At 43.4% G+C, this 25,970-nt stretch overlaps 1 protein-coding gene across 1 annotated transcript; it reads right to left on the bottom strand.

Moving 5' to 3' along the window:
* Positions 1 to 1,060: 1,060 nt before the first annotated feature.
* On the bottom strand, positions 1,061 to 24,411 carry LOC139228658 (actin, cytoplasmic-like). The gene is made up of 9 exons (XM_070859882.1): positions 24,167 to 24,411; positions 14,461 to 14,657; positions 12,236 to 12,483; positions 11,584 to 11,742; positions 5,583 to 5,685; positions 5,053 to 5,199; positions 3,224 to 3,418; positions 2,717 to 2,892; positions 1,061 to 1,336 (listed from the first exon to the last, which is right to left on the bottom strand). The coding sequence occupies exons 1-9, from the start codon at positions 24,409 to 24,411 to the stop codon at positions 1,187 to 1,189; spliced, it is 1,620 nt and encodes a 539-aa protein (XP_070715983.1). The 3' UTR covers positions 1,061 to 1,186.
* Between the last annotated feature and the right edge of the window lie 1,559 nt (positions 24,412 to 25,970).

Raw genomic sequence — 25,970 nt, 5'->3', positions numbered from 1 at the left:
TAAAAACTCTAACTAAGACTAGAGACCATCTGCTCGAGTTAATTTAGAAAGATTCTCCTGATCCTTCAGATTTGCTCAAATTTTTATCCATAACAAAATGTTGGCAAGATAAGTGTGCAGAAATCATACCTTATCATTCAGGTAATTTTTGATTATTTTCACAAATCTCTGTTACAAATTTTAAAAATTATTTAGAGCAACTTTCTGAGGCTGTTTGATCATTCGTTGCAGAATGTTCAGTAATGTGCACAGTTTTTCCTCTGACAATTGCGCCAGGCGCTCAGTCTCCGATTCTCTCTCAGCCTGGGCAAAATAGTGTTTATGAAAATAATATTTTGGCAGTATAAGCTTTGAGTTTTGTTGTAGATGTCTATTGTATTATTAACTACTGCACTTATTAGAACACTTACACACTGCTGAATTCCATTATTAGTGCAGTTATTACAGGAAAGAGAAAGTTTTATTTTTTAAAACAAAAAGTCTCACAATCGCATTTGGTTAGTTAGAAGTAAGTTTTCAATTTACATACAGAATTGTAGAGGTTGTTTGAACGGAGTTAGACATGTTTATTATCCTGAGTGGTTGTGGCCTTCACAAATACAAATCCAAAGACTATGCTGCTGACCATCTATAAACAGACTGTTGAATTTCTGTGTGTCTCATGGGGCCTCGCCTCAATCTCCCCCAGACAGCACAGCGAGAATGAAACCTTATTGTCCTCCAATGGTTTCTCAGTGTGAATGCTGCTCATCTCTTGTTTGTGCATGTTTCCGTGTAGAGGTTTAAAAGACCTACAGGTAGAATAGGATAAACATTCCATCTAATGGTGAGATTGAAAACTTAGCAGTAGCTAGAAGGCACCAGCACTTTGGGGATTGAGAGTTGGAATTTGTTGAGGTTTTACTAATGAAGTTGCACTTAAGGTACAGACTAAAAGTAATGCACAGTCCAGACCTAGTTGATAGCCTAGTCGTAGACACCCATTCCTGTTCAGCACACACTGCTGCTGCCCAAGCGCACGCCACAGAGCTGCAAATAACATCACCCCATGGTTTCTGTGATGATCAAGTACAGTAAGAGTAATGAACAAATTGCTGCTAACATTGATTATTACTGCTTTGCCTTTGCTCTGTTAAATTGTAATAATTGTTTTTCTTTGGATTTAAGGGTTTGTGTCTCAATGTTGCTAAACTAACTTTCTGTGTAAAACTGTGGCTCCAAACTCTTCAAAGTCTTGGCGAGATACACACATCTGGTGGAAATTGGAAAGACCAGACAAAATGGCTGCTCCTTTCCATGAAAGATAGTTCCTGTTGGGAGGTGCAAGAACCTTCACCTGTCAAAAAAGAAAAAAAAAATTACTTCAGATAAAAGGAAATATTTCTGTATCTAGTTAGGCCAGAAACGAATGTGTCTGAGTCGTTGATTTTTATTAAATTTTAAAATAATTTTAAATTATGGCATAAAGGGAGAAAATTGCAAACTGTACTATAAAACTTTTGCTAAATGGATACCATCAGTCCTCTCGATGACCAGTGGGCTGACATGGTTGCATCCATTACATATGTGCAGATTTTTCTTCTGTGAGGTGGCTGTAGAATGTACTTTTACAAGTTTGGAACCACCGGAATGCACAGTGAGGTGACTGGTTAAGGTTAGAAAATTTAAGAGAATCAATTACAGAATATGTGGATTGAACTGCCAGTAAAAGCAGTTATTTCTGGATTAATTGGATAGCTTTCATTTGTTTTTGTTAAAGATACTTTCTGGTTAGAAATAGGATTGAGGATTGCAAGTACAAATAGAGATAGTCAAATGCTGTGTGGAACAAGATGGTTCCTCAGCTGCTGGAATCATGAAATGCCAAATGAAGGCGGGCAACTGAATAATAGCGACTTATAGTACAGAAGGAGACCAATTAGTCCAACACATGTCTGCCAGATCTCAAACAGCTATTTGCTTGCTCTCATTCCTATGAAGCAAGAAACTATTGCTTCATTTACTTTCTTGGTTTGAGGAGAAACTTGCAGAACATTTCTGAAGACCAAATTAGTTGGGTAGAGTTATCTAGAGAATGGATTGTGCCTGGTCTGTGGTAGGAACTGGCTAGATAGATTGGATGGCCTTTTTCTCATGGTTTGTTAAGCTCACTTTGCACCAGCTGTAGTGCCGAATCCAAGATCTGATGGAATTTTCACAGCAAGTTTTAGCAGTTCCAACTTACCCAAAAACACTAACTCGCAACATCCGACCTGTACCATTTATATTGAGCCAAGAAATCAGACAGTTAAGTGCATTTCTGAAGAGAGAAAGGATGGGGAGAATGTGAAACTTCAGTTGGTGAGGCGGCCATTTGTGTCAGTGCTTGCTCTACAGCAGAGGTCAAGACATTGGGTGGGGTTGATCTGAAAAAGGAAAAGGTTTGTTCAAGCTATGTGACCTTTTTTATATTAACATCTAATTTAACTCCATAAATTTGCTTAATATAAATTTAATAAATAAGTGACTCCTGCTGGAAAGTGTGTTTGTATGAATGTCAGATGGTGGCAGGAACAAGCTTGGCTGTGGTCAAGTAGCTTACAGTCACTGTCTCAGCACATACTGGAAGAATGACCATGTAGATGAGGTTCCAGAAGGGTACTTGAAGCCAAAGAACCATACCCCAACAAGAGTACGCACCTTCTAGAGAGAAAGGTAGAAAATGAGGTGAAAATACCTTTGTTCCAGGTTTTGCAAGGTCTGTTATCTCCTGTTGGAATCGCTCAGCCATGTTTCTAAACATACTGTTACCACCAGCTAGGACAATGTTGGCATACATGTCATTGCGGGTCTCTTCACTGCATCTCTCAATCACTGAATGTGCCAATGCAGGCAGGTTCTGAATGTCTTTGCCTGAAATACAAGTGAGCTGGTTCAACAGCATACAGTATGTGCAGAGCAAAACATTAAAAAAATATTACTACTCCCTCCCCTGCACTATCTGTGCTATTCCCAACGTCCATTTTGATGACTCTTTGGCTGGATAGATAATGGCTAAAGGGCCTTGTCTAGTGATAAAATGCTAGATGGAAATGAAACACTAACATAAGCTACCTCTTGTACAACAACCAAGCTACTTATCAGCTGAACAGTGTACAGGCAGGAGTCTAAGGTCATGAAGGAGACATCCTGGCCTAATCTTGCACTTAAACATTGTCCTACAGTCAATGCCTTAAATAGTTACCTAATAAAAATGGCTTAAAGATGACTTCGGGGCAGCTGAATTTCTGGTTTGTGATGATCATATTTTGTCCGTCTGGAAGCTCGTACTCTTCCTTTATTTCTTCTGGATTGTTCTTGAAGTTCTGGAGCTCTGCTTCAAAATTAAGGGCAACGTAGCAAAATTTCTCCTTGATATTTTTGATAATATCTAACCCAGCTGTAAAATTGCACAAAATACAATTTAAAATTTGAAGAGTGGATCATATACAGTCCTGTGACTAGTGGATTTTGAGATTTCCCAGATCCGTTGAGACACATTAGGAGTCTGATTGTTGGGACCGTGCTCTTTTCAATTGCATTTTGATTTTAATTCAACCAGTACCCGAGAAAGGTTAGGATCAGTTCCCAAAACACAAATCTGTTTTTCACATGAACTTCCAGCAGAGTTTCCTGGATAGTGCTGTGGAGTAGGAATCCTGTTGTATTTTCCCTTCTCCCCACCCCCCCTCTTAAACTTGATGCAGGGCAATTGCAACATCCTGTTGATTACTAGAACAAGCAAGAGCACATCGCACCTTGTTGGTCTGTAATCCTCAGTACTATGCTGGATGGTGCATTTTCTCATTGAGCCATTGGAAGTTGAGTTTTAGCTGGTATACTCTCCTTCATGTTGGCAATTGAGGTCTCTATCAGTTAATAGCAGATAGAGTTAGATGAAGTAGAGTGGGGAGAGGCTTGTGTGGAGAAAAAGCATAAGCACCGACCAGTTGGGCCAAATGGCTTGTTTCTGCTGTGAATCCTGTGTAATACAAGAGACTCCTATTAAAATTAAACAAACTAGCCTGCGTCAAATTAACTTGTTTGCCTACGCCTCCTTTAGTTGATTATTTTTAACATTTTTCCTCCTGTCCATTAGTATTTATAGGAATAATAACTGTACAACACTACTATATAATTGACCCATTTTACACTATAGTAGACTTTTCACCTTTGATGTTTGATTGGACTTGGAATGGGATACTGATCTACCAGTGCAGGAAGGTGATGTTTGATAGTAACTGGTAAACAATTCTCTAATAAAACATCGTGGTGGTCAACACAATAGAAAACGAATCCTTTGTTACGAAGAGGCACAATGGAAATTTTAGTTGGATTGACCGTTATTTTTTTTAACCATAGTTCGATTAATTTCCATGTAAATAATTTATCTATGCATGTTTGACAGGTCTATGCATGCTTGACAGGTCTATGCAGCTACCCACATCTGTCACTCCATCTTATAGCTTGTAGGATGAAGAAAAGAAAGACTTGGATTTATTTAGCGCTTTTCACGACCACCAGACGTCTCAAAGCGCTTTACAGCCAATGAAGTACTTTTGGAGTGTAGTCACTGTTGTAATGTGGGAAACGCGGCAGTCAATTTGTGCACAGCAAACTCCCACAAACAGCAATGTTAATGACCAGATAATCTGTTTTTGTTATGTTGATTGAAGGATAAATATTGGCCAGGACACCAGGAAAACTCCCCTGCTGTTCTTCAAAATAGTGCCATGGGATCTTTTACGTCCACCTGAGAGAGCAGACAGTGCTTCGGTTTAACGTCTCAACCGAAAGTTGGCATTTCCGACAGTGCAGCACTCCCTCAGCACTACACTGGATGTGTCAGTCTAGATTATGTGCTCAAGTCCCTGGAATGGGACTTGAACCCACAACCTTCTGACTCAGAGGAGAGTGTAAAGAATGAGGGAGGCAGTGTCTCTAGTTTTTACGTCCAGAGAAATAAATCTTACCACTGAGTGCCCTAAGTGGATAGATTGTTCGGGTTACATGGTGGTATGTTATGAACATTACCGTTGGACATGAAGGACCAGCTGTTGTTTTCAGCCAGGGATCTCATCAAGTGCTCTGTCAGGTCCTGTCCCCCCAGGTACACACGCTGGGTGATGTTCTCCAAAGCACCACCTTCAAAAATGGGAACCACGTGTGTCACAGCCGATCCTGCAGCCAGTAAGATGAAATAAATCAATTTATTTTGTAAAATATTGTTTCATTTGGTGCAGGAACTACAGGTGGTAACTGATGCATTGTTTTAACAAAATTCCCTCAAAAATGTAAAACACTTTTGCTTTTAGTAGATGGTTTATGATGGGGCTAACGATATGAATTCTGAAATCTAGAAGCAAATCACTAACAATAGAGTTAAATGCACTGGTGAGATGTGATCTTTTCAATTACCCTCCTTTGTGATCAGTTGAAACCCATGTCTCCAAAGGATTATAGACTGACTGATACTATTGCTTGACATATCTAGGCCACCAGCCCCTGAATGTATAGAACGTTTATAAATGGTTCTGAATCACTTAGTGAGAAGAAGATGCTACCTGAATCAATGACAGTTCCTGTAACTTTGCCAGTGGAGTGTAGTGCCAACACTGCCTGGATCCCCAGAAATAGAGAAGGAACTTGGAATGCTTCAAAAAGAATCTATATTAGACGAAACAAATGCAACAGGACATAAGTTACAAAATTTGGATGGAAAGGACTCAAAATGACAGCAGTGTTTCTAACTTCAGATTAAAGTTTTCACTTTTAGTGTGGAAGATTATCAGGTGATGAAACACTGTATCTGGAAGTGATAGAATTTGGGTTCATTGGCTGCCTTGCCCACACGACGAATTCACAATCTTGGCTGTGGTTTCAGGGGGATCTTCTCATGGGTCCCAGAGGTGAACGGAAAGCTTGAAGTATAGAAACATAGAAATTTACAGTGCAGAAGGAGGCCATTTCGGCCCATCGTGTCCGCGCCGGCCAACAAAGAGCTACATGGCCTCGGCCAGCAGCCCTGAAGGTTACATATGAAGCTATGAACAATGGCAGATAAAGAACATCCAGTCCACCCCACACAACTGCAATACCCCATGTATCGCAACATTTTACATTCCATCCCACCCGGAGCCATGTGATTTTTCTGGGAGAGGCAAAAAAACAAAAACCCAGGCCAATTGGAAAAATCTGAGAAAATTCCTCTCGACCCATCCAGGCGATCGAAACTAGTCCAGGAGATCACTGGCCGTATTAGATTCCCTGAAGTACTTGCCATCGTATCTGCGCCAGCCAACAAGAGGTTATCCAGTCTAATCCTGTTTACCAGCTCTAGGTCCATAATCCTGCAGGTTACACACTTCAAGTGCCCACCTTTTAAATGTGGTGAGGGTTTCTGTCTCTACCACCTATCCAGGCAACGAGTTCCAGACCCCCCACAACCCTCTGTGTGAAGAAGCTTCCCCTCAAATACCCTCGATACCTTCCACCAACCACCTTAAACCTATGCCCCCTCGTAATTGACTCTTCCATCAAGGGAAATAGGCCCTGGCTATCCACTATATTCAGGCCCCTCAAAATGTACACCTCAATGGAGGTCTCCTCTGTCCCAAGGAGAACAAACCTAGTCTATCCAATCTGTTCTTATAGCTAAGATTCTCCATTCCAGGCAGTATCCTCGTAAATCCCGCTCCAGTGCAATCATGTCCTTCCTATAATAGTGACCAGAACTGCACGCAGTATTCCAGCTGTGGCCTAACCAGTGGTATTACACAATTTAAGCATAACCTCCCTGCTCTTGTTTTCTATGCCTCGGCCAATAAAGGCAAGCATTCTGTATACCTTCTTAACCACCTTATCCACCTGGCCTACTACTTTCAGGGATCTGTGGACAAGCACTCCAAGGTCCCTTTGTTCATCTGCACTTCTAAGTGGCCTACCGTTTAGTCCTCCCCAAGTGCATTACCTCACACTTCTCCGAATTAAATTCTATTTGCGATTGCTCTTCCCACCTGACCAGTAGATTGATATCCTCCTGCAGTCCATGACTTTCCTCTTCATTATCAACCACACAGCCAATTTTAGTGTCATCTGTAAACTTCTTAATCATACTCCCTATATTCAAATCTAGCTCATTGATGTATACCACAAAAAGCAAGGGACCCAGTACTGAGCCCTGCAGAACCCCACTGGAAACATCCTTCCAGCCACAAAAACATCCCTCAACTATTACTCTTTGCTTTCTACCTCTAAGCCAATTTTGGATCCAATTTGACACTTTGCCTTGGATCCCATGGACTTTTACGTTCGTGACCAGTCTGTCAAAAGCTTTGCTAAAGTCCATATACACTACACCGTACGCACTACCCTCATCGACCCTCCTGGTTACCTCCTCTCAAAATTTAATCAGGTTAGTCAAACACGATCGTCCCTTAACAAACCTGTGCTGACTGTCCCTGATTAATCCTTGCCTTTCTAAATGTAGATTTATCCTGTCCTTCAGGAATTTTTCCAATAATTGTCCCACCATCGAAGTTAGGTTGACAGGCCTGTAATTACTCGGCCTAACCCTTTCTCCCTTCTTAAACAAGGGCAGTCCTCCGGCACCATGCCTGAATCGAAAGAGGACTGGAAAATGATGATCAAGGCCTCTGCTATTTCCTTTTTTGCTTCGCTCAACAGCCTGGGATGCATTTCACCCAGGCCTGGGGACTTATCCACTTTCAAAGCCGCTAAACCCTTTAATACCTTCTCTCTCACTGTTTATTTCATCCAGAATTTCACACTCTTCATCGATAGCAGTATCTGCATTGTCCCTTTGTGAAAACAGATGCAAAGTATTCATTAAGAACCATGCCAATATCTGCCTCCACACACACATTACCCTTGTGGTCTCTAATAGGCCCTACCCTTTAGTTATTCTGAATATTAATATATTTATAGAACATCTTTGGGTTTTCCTTGATTTTACTTGCCAAGAATTTTTCGTGCTCTCTCTTAGCATTCCTAATATCCTTTTTAATTTTATCTCTGAACTTCCTATATTCCTCCAGAGATTCTACAGTATTTAGTCATCGGTATATGACATAAGCTTCCCTTTTTTTCTTTATCCTCCCCTGTAAGTCCCTAGATTACTTCAGGGGGCTCTCGAATTGTTATTCCCACCCTTTTTCTTGGCCTGAGCTCTCTGGATCTCCTCCTTGAATGCCACCCACTGTTCGTACACTGATTTACCTTCAAGTAGTTGTTTCCAGCTTACTGTAGCCAAATCACTTCTCAACTTAGCAAAGTTAGCTTTTCCTCAATTTGAGAATTTTATTCCTGGTCTATCCTTGTCCTTATCCATAACTACCTTGAATTTGATTGAATTATGGTCACTGACAGCCAAGTGCTCTCCCACTGATACCCCTTCCACCTGCCCAGCTTCATTTCCCAAAACTAAATTCAGAACCGTCCCTTCCCATGTTGGGCTTGTTACATACTGACTAAAAAAGTTCTCTTGAATGCATTTTAGGAATTTCACACCTTCTATACCATTCACACCATATTTGTCCCAATCAATATTGGGATAGTTGAAATCCCCTACTATTACTGCCCTAAGGTTTTTGGAAACATAAAAAATAGGAGCAGTAGTAGGCCATTTGGCCCTTCAAGTCTGCACCGCCATTCAATATGATCATGGCTGATCCTCTATCTCAACACCATAGTCCTGCTTTTTTCCCATATCTTTTGATGTCTTTTATGTCTAGAAATCGATCTCCTTCTTAAATATATTCAGTGACTTGACCTGAATTCCACAGGTTCACCACACTGAGTGAAAACATTTCTCCTCATCTTGGTCCTAAATTTCCTACCCCGTATCCTGAGACTGTAACCCCTTGTTCTAGACTTCCCAACCAGGGGAAACATCCTCCCCGCATCCAGTCTATCCAACCTAGTCAGAATTTTATACGTTTCAATGAGATACCCTCTCATTTTTCCAAACTCTAGTGAATACAGGCCTATTCAACCCAATCTCTCCTCAAACGACAGTCCTGCCATCCCAGGAATCAGTCTGGTGAACCTTCGCTGCATTCTCTCTATGGTAAGTATATCCTTTCTTAGGTAAGGAGACCAAAACGCCACACACTACTCCAGGTGCGGTCTCACCAAGGCCCTGTATAACTAGTAAGACATCCTTGCTTCTGTACTCAAATCCTCTTGCAATGAAGGCCAACATACCATTTGCCTTCCTAACTGCTTGCTGCACCTGCATGTTTGCTTTCAATGACTGGTGTACAAGGACACCCAGGCCCCTCTGTACATCGATACTTCCCAAGCCATCACCATTTAAATAATACTTTGTCCTTATATTTTTCCTACCAAAGTGGACAACTTCACATTTATCCACGTTATACTGCATCTGCCAGATGTTTGCCCACTCACTCAACCTATCTAAACCACCTTGCAGCATCTTTGCATCCTCCTCACAACTCTCAATCCCACCTAGTTTAGTGTCATCAGCAAACTTGGAAATATTACATTTGGTTCCCTCATCCAAATCATTTATAGATATTGTGAATAGCTGGGGCCCAAGCACTGATCCCTGTGGTACCCCACTAGTCACTGCCCGCCACCCTGAAAAAGACCTGTTCATTCCTACTTTCTGTTTCCTGTCAGTTAACCAACTTTCAATCCATGCCAGTACATTACCCCCAATCCTATGTGCTTTAATTTTGCACACTAACCTCTTATGTGGGACTTTAAAAAGGCCTTCTGAAAATCCAAATACACTACATCCACTGGTTCTCCCTTATCTATTAAGTTTACTCTCATCTCTATTTTTCCCCTCTTAAATCAATCTCTTGGTCCTTTTTTGCAGAATTCTGAACTGCTCCCAATCCTCAGGCTTGCTACTTTTTTCTGGCAACGTATCACTCCTCTTTGAATCTAGTACTATCCTTAATTTATTTTGTTAGCCATGCTTGGGCCACTATTCCTTTTGTGTTTTTACACCAGAAAGGAATGTATAACTGTTGCAATTCATGCATTTGTTCCTTAAATGTTAGCCATTGCCTATCCACCATCATGCCTTTTAATGAATCTTCCCAATCTATCATAGCCAATTCATTTCTCATACCTTCGTAGTTTCCTTTGTTTAGATTTAGGACCCTAGTTTTGGATTGGACTACTTCACTTTCCATCTTAATAAAGAATTCAATCATGTTATGTTCACTCTTCCCTAAAGGATCCCGCACAACAAGACTGTTAACTCCTTCTCATTACACAATACCCAATCTAGGATAGCCTGTTCCCCAGTAGGCTCCTCAACATACTGGTCTAAAAAACCATCTTGTACACATTCCAGGAAGTCATCTGCCATGGTATTATTACTAATTTGGTTTGGCCAGTCTATATGTAGATTAAAGTCACCTACAAAATACTGTAGTACCCTTGTTACATGCATCTCTAATGTCCTGTTTGATGCCGTCCGCTACACTGCCACTACTGTTTGGAGGCCTATAGACAATTCCCACCAATGTTTTCTGCCCCTTGGTGCTCCTTAGCTCCACCCTGACTGATTCTACATCTTGATTATCTGAGCTAATATCCTTTCTCACTATTGCTCTGATTTCATCCTTTACTAACAACGCCGCACCACCTCCTCTTCCTTTTTGCCTGTCCTTCCTAAATATCAAATATCCTTGGATATTCAGTTCCCAACCCTGGTCACCCTGCAACCATGTCTCTGTAATTGCAACTATATCGTATCCGTTTACATCTATTTGTGCTGTTAATTCATCTACCTTATTACAGATGCTTTGTGCATTCAGATTCAATGCTTTTAGCTTTGTCTTTTTAACATTATTAGACATCTTATTATTTATTATTTTGTTCTATAGCCCTACTTGTCGTGTCGCTATATTTTCTTACCTGGACCCGATTTGTTAGTGCACTCCTTTGTGTGCTTTTGGACTTCTTAGAAATTTGCCTACATATTTGCTCTTCTATCTCCCTCCCACTGTTTGGGGATCTATAATACACGGCCAGCAGTGTGATCGCCCCTTCTTTATTTTTCAGTTCGTCCCATATGGCCTCATTTGACATATCATCCCTCTTCACAGCTGTAATAGTTGTTTTAATCAATACCGTGATCCCCTCCTTTTTACCCCCTCTCTGTCCTGTCTAACAATCCTGTAACCAGGAATATTGAGCTGCCAAACCTGCCCCTCTTTCAACCATGTCTCTGTAATGGCTATAATGTCATACTCCGAAGTGTCTATCTGTACTCTCAGTTCATCCACCTTATTCGCTATACTCCTTGCATGGAAGTAAATGCCACTTAGCACTGGAAGACCTCCTTGATTACTACTTACTAACCCTTGTTTCCTCTGTCTTACAGATTCACTTTCTACATTCTTGCTTTCCAATTTCAGCTTTACTTCCTTCCCTATTGAATTTGTTCTCCAGTTCCCATTCCCCTCAGCATACAAAGATGTATGCATGTATTCCAAAATACATTTAGTTTAGAGATAACATGCTTTTACCCAGGATTTTCTCAATGGTTGCTGTTTTCTTTACCTCGGTTGTTTTTTCTCTGTTCTTCTGGGGGTTGTTTGGCGGTTCTGTCATAACAATTGGGTGCTCCTGAATATCAATACGCAGCTCGTTTTCAAACGTATGCCTCCAAAGGACTTCCATTTCTGTCCAGTCTGTGATCAGTCCATGCTGAATTGGATACTATGATTAAACACAACTTAATCAAAAATCGGAATTGGTGCCTGCCAGTCACCACAGGGCCACAATCCCCCACACCAGCTGAAGTCAGCACTTGCATTGATTGAATTTTCTAATGTAATGAACTTAACATTTTTGGTGAACTTTTGGTTTATCAAGTTGAGAAATACTGGGGTTGGGGAATCAAAGCTTCTTCACTATTTTCACCCAGCAACCAACATTTCCCCGTCACCATGGCTGAGATACAGCTACTTTTACTCTTCCCCCAATAGTTAATACTAATTTCAACCACAGGTCTGCACATATACTGCCCTTGTATCACATTTTTGTCTCCTAGTCAAATCATCCTGGTTGTGTAAAACTATGAATGTGCCAAATTATGGTGGAAGGAGAGTGGTTAAGGATGCAACATGCTTCACAGCTTGGGAGTAGGGCAACGAATGCTGAACAGTTAAAATGTTACCATAACTTTAGTACATATTACCATTTTACTTACAATCAAGTGAAGAATGCTGCGTTTTCTTTGGGCTTCGTCTCCAACATAAGTGCTTCTTTCTGATGATCCAAAAACATTCAATGTTGTGTTCTTTGGCCTTCCAACCACACTTGGAAAAACGTACGTTGGAGAATGATTTCCTGAGAATCCAGCCTTTATCAGCCCACTGCCATTATCAATTATAACTGGAGGATACAGGTCATCGGGCAAGCTGGAAGAAAGGTCGGCCACCCTAGAAAATAAACTATCTGGCAAAGAATTTGGATGGATGAAAGGATAATTAAAGCAAGAAATAACTGACTGTCCAATGAAAAGCCAGAAGAGGCTGGATAACAGCACGGCCAACACAGCCAAAATTCTCATCTGAAGCATAAAATTCCACTACGTTGATCCCATTATATCTGGATAATAGAAAGTTACATGCAAGTATAAACAAGAATGCAAAACCAATTGCCTTGGACAAAAGAGGGGGAAATTAATCAGCCAAGTTTCAAATCACCCAACTGGCAAGTGTATGTGGACAGCACATGAGAACAGGATCAGACCTATCTATGGTGCTCCCATGAATATTCTGGCAGCACTCACTGTGCATAAAGGAAACAATGAGGCACGAGAGAGTACCAGGTATCAAACAATACTCCAACGAGTACTGATGACTATCAGTGCTGTTTCCTGCTCTTGCCCTGAACTTGAAAATTTCATTCACTTTGCATCCAATTTCCACCCTTCCCTCACCTTCACATGCTTGATTGGGTGACCGCTTTGTTGCCTCTTCTCTCCCCTTTCTCGCCTTCTCTGTCTTCATTTCTGAGGAAAGGCTTTTGACCAGTATCCACTATAAGTCCACTGACTCCCACAGCAATCTGGACTACACTTCCTCCTACCCCGCATCCTGTAAGGACTTCATTCCATTCTCTCAGTTCCTCCTTCTCTGTCGCATCTGCTCTGATGACACCACCTTTCACACTAAAGCTTCTGACATGTCTTCCTTTTTCCTCAACCAAGGTTTCTCTCTGCCGTGGTTAACATGGCCCTCAACTGTGCCCGTTCTATTTTCCACACCTCTACTCACCCCTTCCCCTCCCTCTCAGAACCATGACAGGGTTCTCCTTGTCCCCACCTTTCACCCTGCCAGCCTCCATGTTCAATGGATCATCCTCTGCCATTTCTGCCACCTCCAGCTTGATCCCACCACCAATCACATCTTCCCCTCCCCTCTCAGCATTCTGAAGGGACTGCTCCCTCTGCAACACCTTGGTCTGTTCCGCAGTCACCCCCAGCACCCCCTCCCCTTCCAATGCCACCTGCCCATGCAAGTGCAGGAGATGCAACACCTGCAATTTACCTCCTTCCTTCCCACTATCTAGGGCCCCAAATATTCCTTCCAGGTGAAACAGTGATTTACTTGTACTCCTTTCAATTCAGTATTCTGTATGCGTTGCTTACAATGTGGTCTCCTCTACATTGGGGAGACCAAGCGTAGATTGGGTAATCATTTTGCGGAGCACCTCCATTCAGTCCGCAAGTGTGACCCTCAGCTTCCGCTCACCTGTCACTTTCATTCTCCACAACACTCCCACTCTGATATCTCCGTCCTCGGCCTCCTCCACTGTTGCAATGAAGCTCAACACAAGCTCGAGGAACAGCACCTCATCTTTCGATGAGGCATTTTACAGCCTTCTGGACTCACCATGGAGTTCAACATAAGCTCTGGCTTTGGCTCCCCCCTCCCCCATCTTATGTTTTTTTCTTTCTCTTTGTCTCTAATGGCAGCTGGACATTACTCCGCCATTCACACCCTATCCAGATTAACCTTTTTCTAACTTCTGTCATTACCATTTCAATTCGGCCCATCATCCCTTTTGTCTCTCTAATCTCTCCTGTCTTCCACCCTATCACAGACCTTCCCTTTTGTTCTTTCTTCCCCTCCCCCTTTCAGTGCTTCAGAATGTGCTCCTTCCGAACATTAGGCAGTTCTGACGAAGGGTCATCGACCCGAAACGTTAACGTTGTTTTTCTCTCCACAGATGCTGCCTGAGCCGCTGAGATTTCCAGCAATCTCTGTTTTTATTTCAGATTCCAGCATTCCAGTATTTTGCTTTTGTAATTCTCCAGCGAGAGTCAGCATCTTCAGCCGAAGATGGGGGAAATTGGAAACAGAAAACTAGAAGCAGTGGTAGCTGCTGTATCTGATTTAGTAAAATAATGAACAACATGTTTCTTACCTCCATGTCTAATCAGCAGGTCCTCCTCGCAATGTAGCATTAGGTTGTGAAACCCAACATCCGGGGTCTTGGTTGCTTTTGGCTGTACTTCGTTCATTATATCGTCCTGAACAATCACAGTGACCTTGCTGACAGTCTGGCCCTGATCCTCAGGAACTGAATCAATAACCTCTCCCAGATTTCTTTCATTAATCTTACTGTTTGTCCCCACAGCAATGGAACTATTCAAATCTAAAAATTAAAAAAATTGGCATGACTGTTAACAAGAGGAGACTAAGAGGTACCGATAGTAAACTTCTTGATTCAAGTTCTTTATAACCCAAGACTGAATAAAACGGATCAGCAGCTCAGCCTCTGCCAACTGAATTCTTATCTTCATTGTTCTCTGGCTGGAGCGGTCTGCCTCAACTGGGTTGCTTAAATTGACGCATTATCACATATTGATTGTTAAAGGTATTTCTCTAGATTACATACTTAGATTGATTTGAAACATTGACAGTGAATTGTGCCCTTCCCAAATTCTAGTATGGGCATTTGCAGTCTGGGAGAAAAACATGGTACTAAATTGCATTTCTGACAGGTGGGCACTGCAGAGCATTGCTTGCTTCATTAACAAAACTTTCCAAATTGCATTTTAAATTTACTGCCATGCATTTTAGTTTGGACAGGCTGTCCAGTACCGGAGTTTCCTCTCCGAATCACCATTCGGCGAGCCCTGCTGGAAGTGTGTATGGACATTAGGGCTGGACAGGAGCAGACTTAACTTCCTACGACTCAATATCTTGCCAACACATATTGTGCAGGTTCAGACATGAAAAATAGCTACTTGGGCAATTGTTGGGGTTCACCCCCTGCACCAGAAAGAGGAGGCAAAAAAGGGAAATAAAATTCAGTGATTTTAATATAAAATTCTACCATTCTCCGCAGTTTTGTTTTATTTAAATGGAAAAATGCAAAGAGCCATATATCGGCGATTCTGTATCGGATCTCATTGAGTTCATATTCCTGGAGATCAATATCAGTGAGTCGAATCCGTGCTTACACTTCTAAATCCAGCTCTCTTTTCTGATGGAAAAATTGCGCTTGCAATTCTGCTGCAGGATTTGAGAGCTGGATTGAATAGATAAAAACCCTTTGTCAAAGAGAAAGGATCCAGCTGCGATCATGGCTTCAGTTCCGATGTATTCTTCACTGCGGGTAATAAATATTCATTGCAACATTAATAAGTAATGGATCGCCATCATAAAACTGAAGTGGAAAAAGGACTTTTTAAAAAGTGCTCGACTTGCCTTCTAGACATTTCTGGGTAGTAAATTTGTCTGGTCCAAAATAGTATGCATAGCAACTCCTTAATGGGACCTAATCTATAGCATTCAATACACTTATTACTCTGTTACCTAGTAAAAGGTCATGAATAAGGTGAATCTCCTTATTACCCATGAACAAGATCTCAACCAGAACTTATATTTAGTTTTGACAGTAACAGCTCATTTCTTTCTGGCTGCTTTTATATCCGAGCCTTTAACCGTCACCTGATTGCTCCACTTTGTTGCAGATTTAACCTCTGACTTGTGACATCGTGTATACAAAGAGCTTTGAAATGAACCTTTGTTAGTAAACAGTAACAATATAAACATAAAAATGTAAATCAAAGTAATTCGGTCAGGGGGAAAATGACACACTATACAATCACAGAGATTGGACACTGAAAGCGCAACATTATCGAAACTATTGTGTTCCTAACACAGACGAGGCTGCACACAGGGAGGTTAAAGTAACAGTGGCCTCAGTCTTTAATAAGACACTCCAGAGTGAGGAACAGGCCTTAGGGGCCGGCTTATATACAGTGCTCCCAAGGGATGCTGGGATCCCTTGGGACTTCAGGGGATGAGCTCCCTGGTGGCGGAACATGGGAGTGCATGTTTTACAGATACACAACATCACTCCCCCGCCCCAAAGTCAAAGTGAAAACTATTTACAAGGTGAGGTGGTTGGGAGCCTTTCTTTCCCTGGTGGACTGCCTCGGTACAAATGTCTGTTCTGGTGTGTTGGCTGTGCCCTCGCTGGGCTGGCGTGTTGTTAGCCCTGAAGGGCTGCTCGGTGAGCCTGGCCTTGTTGGGAGAGATGGGTTCGATTTTCTGGTCCGGCGTGGTGTCGTTGATCCTTTGGGTGTGTGTTGTGGGCTTGAAAAAGGAGGTGTCTGCTGTGGGTTGTTCAGGGCAGTCTGTGAACCGCAGCCTCGTTTGATCCAGGTGTTTTCTGCAAATTTGTCTATTGTCTAGTTTGACTACAAACACCCTATTCCCTTCTTTAGCTATCACCATGCCCGCGATCCACTTGGGATCATGTCCATAGTTTAGCACATACACAGGGTCATTCAGATCAATTTCCCGTGACACAGTGGTGCGACCATCGTTTACATTTTGTTGCTGCCACCTGCTCTCTACCTGATCATGCAGGTTGGGGTGAACCAGTGAGAGTCTGGTTTTAAGTGTCCTTTTCATGAGTAGCTCAGCCGGGGGCACCCCTGTGAGCGAGTGGGGTCTCGTGCGGTAGCTGAGCAGTACTCGGGACAGGCGGGTTTGGAGTGAGCCTTCTGTGACTCGTTTAAGGCTCTGTTTGATTGTTTGTACTGCCCGCTCTGCCTGCCCATTGGAGGCTGGTTTAAATGGGGCTGAGGTGACATGTTTGATCCCATTGCGGGTCATGAATTCTTTAAATTCGGCACTGGTGAAACATGGCCCGTTGTCACTGACTAGTATGTCAGGCAGGCCGTGGGTGGCAAACATGGCCCTCAGGCTTTCAATGGTGACAGTGGTGGTGCTTCCCGACATTATTTCACATTCAATCCATTTTGAAAAAGCATCCACCACCACCAGGAATATTTTACCGAGAAACCGGCCTGCATAGTCGACATGGATCCTCGACCATGGTCTGGAGAGCCAGGACCACAAACCTAGTGCTGCCTCTCTGGGCGCGTTGCTCAACTGAGCACACACGCTGCATTGCTGTACACAGAACTCTAAGTCAGAGTCAATAACGGACCACCACATGAGGGATCTGGCTATCGCTTTCATCAATACTATACCTGGGTGCCTGCTGTGGAGATCCGAGATGAATGTCTCTCTGGCCTTTTTGGGTAGCACTACGCGGTTACCCCACAACAGGCAGTCTGCCTGAATGGACAGTTCGTCCTTTCGCTGCTGGAACGGCTTGATTGGCTCTTGCATTTCAATGGGGATGCTGGCCCAGCTCCCATGCAGTACACAATTTTTGACTAGGGACAGCAGAGGATCTTGGCTGGTCCAAGTTCTAATCTGGCAGGCCGTGACAGGTGATTTATAATTTTCAAATGCTTCCATGACCATCAACAAGTCTGCGGGCTGCGCCACTATCAACAAGTTTGTATGTGGGCTGAGGCATTAGTATATCCCCTTGTTTTCAGCGAACAGGGATGTGAGGAGCTTGTGATCAGTTTCCAGCTCAAATTTGAGGCCAAACAGGTACTAATGCATTTTCTTTACCCCGAACACACACGCTAATGCCTCTTTCTCAATCATGCTGTAGGCTCTTCTCGGCCTTAGACAAGCTCCTGGGAGCATAGGTGACAGGTAGCAACTTCCCCACAACATTAGCTTGTTGTAATACACACCAGACCCCGTACGACGATGCGTCACATGCTAGCACAAGTCTTTTACATGGGTTATACAATACAAGCAGCTTGTTGGGGCTTAAAATGTTTCTGGCTTTCTCAAAAGCAATTACTTGGTTTTTTCCCCATACCCAGTTCTCACCTTTGTGCAACAGCACATGTAGGGGCTCTAAAAGGGTGCTTAACCCCGATAGGAAGTTACCAAAATAATTGAGGAGTCCCAGGAATGACCGCAGCTCCATGACGTTCTGTTGCCTGGGCACGTTCCTGATAGCCTCTGTCTTGGCGTCCGTGAGCCGAATGCCGTCCGCCGCAATCTTTCTCCCCCAAAAACTCCACTTCTGTTGCCATGAAGACGCATTTCGACCTCTTCAGCCGCAGTCCTACGTGATCCAGTCGTTGGAGGACCTCCTCCTGGTTTTGTAGGTGTTCGGCGGTGTCCCGGCCCATGACCAATATGTCGTCCTGAAAGTGGTACCGACTTGAGTAAGTTCTCCATGTTTCTCTGGAAGATCGCTGCAGCCGGCCGAATTCCAAATGGGCATCTATTGTAGATGAACAGTCCCTTGTGCGTGTTGATGCAGGTGAGGCCCTTCGAAGACTCCTCCAGCTCCTGCGTCATGTGGGCCGAAGTCAGATCGAGCTTGGTGAACGTCTTGCCTCCTGCCAGCGTCGCAAATAAGTCGTCTGCCTTAGGTAGCGGGTATTGGTCCTGTAGCGAGAAACGATTAATAGTTACTTTATAATCGCCGCAAATCCTGACCGTGCCATCACTTTTGAGTACTGGAACAATTGGGCTGGCCCACTCGCTGAATTCCACTGGGGAGATGATGCCCTTGCATTGCAGCCTGTCCAGCTCAATTTCCACTCTCTCCCTCATCATGTGAGGTACCGCTCGCACCTTGTGGTGAATGGGTCATGCCTCTGGGACCAAGTGGATCCGCACCTTCGCCCCAGAAAATTTTCCAATGCCTGGCTCAAAAAGGGAAGGAAATTTGTTAAGAATCTGGGTACATGAGGCCTTATCGACATGTGATAATGCTCGGATGTCATCCCAGTTCCAGCGGATTTTGCCCAGCTAGCTCCTTCTAAGCAGTGTGGGGCCATCACCCGGGACAATCCAGAGTGGCAGTTCATGCACCGTGCCCTCGTAGGTGACCTTGACCATGGCACTGCCTAGGACAGTGATAAGCTCTTTGGTGTACGTTCTCAGTTTTGTGTGGATGGGACTCAGGGCTGGTCTGAATGCCTTGTTGCACCACAGTCTCTCAAACATCTTTTTACTCATGACGGATTGGCTAGCGCCAGTGTCCAGTTCCATGGCTACAGGTAAGCCATTCAATTTTATGTTTAGCATTATAAGTGGACATTTCGTCGAAAATGTGTGCACCTCGTGTACTTCAGCAACTGCCTCCTCTCTGAGGCTCGAAATTGCTTTGATCCACCATGGACCGATCTTCCTCTGCCACGTGGAGGTTAGCAGGTTTTGCAGAGCTTGCAGCTCGTTTGCAAGCTCGTTGGAGGTGCCCCATTGCTCCACAGCTCTTGCAAACATACCCTTTGAAGCGGCATGAATAGGTGTGAATTGCTTTGCATTCATCCTTTGTTGGGGACTCTGAATCACCTGAGGCCTGCTGGCATTTGCAGATTCGTGGGTTCTGCCCTGTATATTTCTGCTCGCAAACACAATTCCAGTTAATTTATGATCATTGCTAGCAGAGATTTGTTTGGTGTTATCACTGGTGGACATAAACGCCTGTGCTATCGCAATGGCCTTACTGAGGGTCGGTGTCTCTACAGTCAAAAGTTTTCATAGGATGGTCTCGTGGCCAATGCCCAGTACAAAAAAGTCTCTGAGCATCTGCTCCAGGTGGCCACCAAACTCACATTGTCCTGCAAGTTGCCTTAGCTCGGCAACGTAGCTTGCCACTTCCTGACCTTCAGATCGCTGGCACGTGTAGAACCGATACCTCGCCATCAGCACGCTCTCCCTTGGGTTAAGATGCTCCCGAACCAGTGTACACAGCTCCTCATACGACTTATCTGTGGGTTTCACTGGAGCCAGAAGATTCTTCATGAGGTTGTAGGTCGGTGCTCCGCAGACTGTGAGGAGGACCGCTCTCCTTTTTGCAGCGCTTCCTTCTCTGTCCAGCTCGTTGGCTACAAAGTACTGGTCTAGCCGTTTGACATAGGCTTCCCAGTCCTCACCCTCAGAGAACTTCTCCAGGATGCCCACAGTTTGCTGCATCTTTGCGTTGGATTCATATTCTCGTCGCCAGTTATTGTGTTCCCAACACAGATGAGGCTGCACAAAGGGAGGTTAAAGTAACAGTGACCTCAGTCTTTAATAGGACACTCCAGAGTGAGGAACAGGCCTTAGGGGCCGGCTTATATACAGTGCTCCCAAGGGATGCTGGGATCCCTTGGGACTTCAGGGGATGAGCTCCCTGGTGGCGGAACATGGGGGTGCATGCTTTACAGATACACAACAGAAACTTTTAAATCTGATCATTCATTATGACTGCAAAAACAAAACAGTTCATCAGAAGAAATAGTTGTGGTGCCTTAATACACACCTGCTCAGGAGCAATGGATTGCACATGGTCTCTGAACAATAAATAGCTAATACTATAAATTACATTTATTCATTACCTAGCAAAATAGCTCCACAATGGCAATGTTTCTATATTTTAAAGTTTTATGTCGTTAAGAACAGAAGTTGTAGAAAAAGCAATAGACCAATAATATAACAAGCCTGACCATTTTCATTTGACCTGACCCCTTTTCCTTCATAAAAAGGAGTTTCTACACTTCAGAGTAAATCTTGTGTTTCAATCACTTTGAAACATTTATGAGAGATATGATAAAGCAATATATAAATGCAGTTTGTCTTATATACTCACTTTTGCAACACATCCCTCAGGTCCTTTTTCCAAAAATGTTTGACAATACAGTTTGTTTCCCTGGTAACTTGTTCCGAAACGATTACCCATTGGATGAAAATATTTCACTTTACATCATCTTTCTCTTAATTTCCCAAGTTTTGAGACCCCTGAATATTCTTGTGGATAGTCAACAGTTTAACAACAGTTGGATTTTAAAAATCCATTTCATAAAGTTCAAAACTCCAGTTTCTTTCCCAAAGAAAATTTTGCATTTAAATGGTGCCTTATCATGTGTTGTACAACCAATTAGTTACAACAACGACTTGTATTTATATAGCACCTTTAACATAGTTAACATGTCCCAAGGTGCTTCACAGGAGTATTATGAGATAAAAAAATGTTGATACCGAGCATTCAGAGAAATAGACGGTCTTAGTTATGCTGCGGATATGTGGTTGAAAGCTCATTTCAGGGTCAAATATGACACCAAGGTCGAGAAAAGTCTGGTTCAGCCTCAGACAGACGTTGGGGAGAGGGATGGAGTTAGTTGCTAGGGAACAGAGTTTTTAGTGGGAACCAAAAACAATGGCTTTAGTCTTCCCAATATTCAATTGGAGAAAATTTCTGCTCATCCAGAACTGGATATCAGACAAGGAGTATGACAATTTAGAGACTGTGGAGAGGTCGAGAGAAGTGGTAGTGAGATAGAGCTGGGTGTCATCAGCGTACATGTGGAAATTGATGGTGTTTTCGGATGTCGTCACCAAGGGATAACATGTAGATGAGAAATAGGAGCAGGACAAGGATAGATCCTTGGGGGACACCAGAGGTAACAATGCAGGGGCCAGAAGAGAAGCGGTTGCAGATGATTCTCTGGCTATGATTAGATAGATAAGAATGGAACCAGGTAAGTAAAGTCCCACCCAGTTGGACGATGGTGGAGAGGCGTTGGAGAAGGATAGTGGTCAACCGTGTCAAAGACTGCAGACAAGCCAAGTAGGATGAGGAGGGATAGTTTGCTTTTGTCACAGTCACAAAAGATGTAATTTGTGACTTTGATATGAGCCATTTCGGTACTATGGCAGGTGCAGAAATCAGATTGGAGGGATTCAAACACAGAATTGTGGGAAAGATGGGCACAGGTTTCAGAGGCGACAACACATTCAAGGACTTTAGAGAGGAAAGGGAGGTTGGAGATGGGGCGGTAATTTGTAAGGACAGATGGGTCGAGGGTTGTTTTTTTGAGGAGAGGGGTGATGACGGCAGATTTAAGGGAGATGGGGACAGTACCTGAAGAGAGAGAACTGTTAACAATGTCAGCTAACATTTGAAGTGCAGTCACTGTTGTTATCAAATGGGGCAGCAAGTTTGCACACAGCAAAGTCGCACAAACAGCAAATGAATGAATGATCCAAGAGCCTATTTTTGGTCGTGTTGATTGAAGGAGGAATACTGGCTAAGACACCAAGTCTTCTTTGAATAGTACCTTTTACATACACTTGAACAGGCATGCAGAACCTCAGTTTGCTGCTCCATCTGAAAGACGATGCTTTGAACAATGCAACATTCCCTCAGTACTGCAATGAAATGTTGCATGTTTTTAGAATGATTTAACCCAGTACCCTTATAACTCCCACCACATGCCCCAGAACATTTCACACCTCAGTGCTTCAGTTCATTAGGAAACAGCTCCTCTGGGTTATGTGGGTGGATACCCACTTGGTATGGTATCATATGGTATGGTATCATCTCCCCTCAGCAAGCTCCTGGCTGGAGTGGAGTTAAATTATACAGCAAATGGGAAAATGTTCAACCTCCGCTGCCTCCAGGCCAGATCCAAGGACGCCCCATCCTCTGTCATCGAACTACAGTACGCAGATGATGTTTGGAAGCTGAATTCCAAGCCAGTCAACACTTTCACCGAGGCAGACGAGAGCATGGGCCTTACACTAAACATCCGTAAGACAAAGGTCCTCTCCAACCTGACCCCGGCACATAGCACTGCCCCCCTATTATCAAAATCCATGTCGTGGCCTTGGACAATGTGGACCATTTACCATACCTCAGGAGCCCACTGTCAGCAAGGACAGACATCGATGACAAGGTCCAATGCTGCCTTCGGTGTGCCAGTGCAGCTTTTGGTCACCTGAGGAAGAGAGTGTTTGAAGACCAGGACCTCAAATCAAGCACCAAGCTTATGGTCTACAGGGCAGTTGCGATACCCGCCCTACTATATGGCTCAGAGTGGACTATTTACAGCAGACACCTCAAGATGCTGGAGAAGTACCATCAGTGCTGCTTCTGCAAGATCCTGCAAATCCATTGGCAGGATAGATGCACCAATGTCAGTGTTCTCGCTCAGGCCAACATCCCCAGCATCAAAGCATTGACCACGCTCGACCAGGTGGGCAGAGATGGTGCTTCAAGGACACCCTCGAAGCCTTCTTGATAAAATGCAACATCCCCACTGACACCTGGGAGTCCCTGGCCCACGGCTGCCCAAAGTGGAGGAAGAGCATCCAGGAGGGTGCTGAGGACCTCGAGTCTCGTCACCGAGAGCATGCAGAAAGCAAGCGCAGGCAGCAGAAGGAGCGTGCATCAACCCAGGCTCCCCACCCACCCTTTCCTTCAACCACTGTCTGCCCCACCTGTGACACAGACTGCAGGTCCCACATTGGACTCTTCGGTCACCTGAGAACTCACTTTGAGAGTGGAAACAAGACATCCTCGACTCTGAGGGACTGCCTGTGATGATGATGATGGTACTGAACCATACAGGACAGGACAATCCTGAGTCCCATCCCCACTCTGCATTGGCAGTCAATCCCAAGCAGCAGGAGGTCACAGTTGGCCCCAGTGACCATCTAGGCCAGGCAGGGAAAAAACCAGCTGAGGTCCGGCTCCTGAAGAGAAGGGGCTTGTGGGAATTCCTGGTACATTCAATGCTCAACAATTAGAAAACCACCTGTATAGATTATGCTAGACTCCTGGAGTCCAACCATTCATAGCTTGTTATTCTCAACAGATTGCATATTGTGTTTCACTAGATGGCTGAAACGTCTTTTCGGGCTGATTGTAGCTCAGTTGTTTAAGGAACTGTGGCACTTTTCCTTACAAGAGTAACTTGAATTCTAAAATAATCGGTGTTGTTTTAATTTGTTGCAGATACTTGCCATTAGGACTGGGATCGGTGGTTCTCTGCTCCAAGTGTGGTCGGGACTGACACAACAGTTCCCCAGTCTCCAGGTCAGCTTCCTCGCAGTCTGGTGCCAAGCTTAGGTCGCCTTTCGGGGTTCCGTTTTGGTCGGCAGGATCCAAGCGGACGGCCCCAGTGAGCGGTTGTGTTTGGGGATCTCCCACCGATAGCGAAGGCGAAGCCGGTTGCGTTGTCTTTACACTGGAGGCACAGCCCATGGCGACTTTCTCTTCACTCTTCTCAGTCTTCACGCGTCTGTGCGATCAGAAGTTTTCGTTTCCCAGTCCCGGGGCCCCGAGTTGGTACATTAATATGCTGCCAAATCGCCAGTTGCACATCTCGAACCAGGGGACAGAGTTTCAGCTAACGAGGCAGAGGCTTCGGCGTTGCTAAGCTACACCGACTATTGTGGAGCATTGTATTCAGGGCAAAAACCATTTAAAGGGATAATGCTCGTTAATAATGCTTAGCATCAGTACAACTTTACACCAGAACCATATTCACGTGGGGAAATATTGCACCGAAATAATTATTTTTAGATAATTATAATGGTCTATTTAACTTTATATCGACAAACTGGATTTAAAACTCTAAATATAAACACATCGACAAAAAAATAAAGAAACGCGAACATCATCAATATTTTGATTCAGGTAACACAACAATTTTTTAATTTATCAGCTACCATCAGTTTGCAGTACAAATACATTTAAACAGGTACTTCAATTTTGTCCTTTCGTCAACAAGACGGCAGTGTACTAGAATCAGTTAATGAGGAACTAGTTGGTCCTGAACATTTTTTTTAAGTACAGCGTCTAAATAAAGTGTCACTCCACGCAAAGCCAACTATTTATAACTCAGAGTAACTAAGTAAATAAAATAGTTGATTATTTGTTAACTAAATTAGATTGTTGAAAGGCAGAATGTCAAGTTTCTAACAAGTGCATCCTGCTCCAGTAAATGACGACCTCTTCATTGCACTTTATATATTCTGGTCATTCTGTGAGTTTGAAGTAGACTGTGGCCGTGACCAAGGGCACATATGTTTAGATACTAAAATTCTATTTATCTTAATAGGAACAATTTATTCCAGACATTCATTGCGTCTCCCAAACCACAGCTTTCTTTCAAGATTATAAACTGCTTCTCAAGTAAATAAAGCAAAAATAAACCCCAATGTAATCAATTAATTACACATATAAAATGTTTCATGATGTGAACATTGGGTTGGATTGAGAATGTGATCTGCAATTTGAAGCAACATAAACCCTGAAACAAAACCAAAGAAACGCCGGAAATACACAACAGGTCAGTCAGCATATATAAAGAGAAAAGGCACGTTAGGACTATTCGGGGTCTAACACCTCTTCAGACTGAGGGCTCCAGATAATCAGGCCTTTTAGTAAGATCGGAAAAAGAGAGAGAAAGGAGGGAGGGGGAGACAGAGCACAGACAGGAAGCGAAAGGTGAACAGCATGAAAGACAGACAGAAATCTGGAAAAGAGAACTTTTTTGAGGCTCGCACTCGTATTCCTAAAAGACAAGTGGCAGCAAATCAAATCAGTGCGGGAAACCGAAATAAAAACAGAAACTGCCGGAAATGCACCATTGGTCAGTCACATCTGCAAAGAGATCAATCGTTGGTTAGGTTGGAGTTTAGGCGCATTATTTGAAACAGATAACAAGTCGATTTTGTTACTTTTATCATCAAATAGCTTCAGCCAATGTTAACATTCAAACTGATACAGGTCCGGGCTGAGAGTATGAAACAAAACAG

Source organism: Pristiophorus japonicus, chromosome 18, assembly GCF_044704955.1.
Source record: "Pristiophorus japonicus isolate sPriJap1 chromosome 18, sPriJap1.hap1, whole genome shotgun sequence".
NCBI classification, from domain to species: domain Eukaryota; kingdom Metazoa; phylum Chordata; class Chondrichthyes; family Pristiophoridae; genus Pristiophorus; species Pristiophorus japonicus.
This window is presented reverse-complemented; position numbering and strand designations above follow the sequence as displayed.

Excerpts from the sequence above, each read along its gene's own strand:
- LOC139228658 (XM_070859882.1), bottom strand. The coding sequence starts at position 24,411 with ATGGGCTGTGCCTCCAGTGTAAAGACAACGCAACCGGCTTCGCCTTCG. Across the intron at positions 12,484-14,460 it reads CCTGCTGATTAGACATGGAG|ATAGTTTATTTTCTAGGGTG; the intron begins GTAAGAAACATG and ends ATTCTTTGCCAG. Across the intron at positions 2,893-3,223 it reads CTTTAAGCCATTTTTATTAG|GCAAAGACATTCAGAACCTG; the intron begins GTAACTATTTAA and ends CTTGTATTTCAG.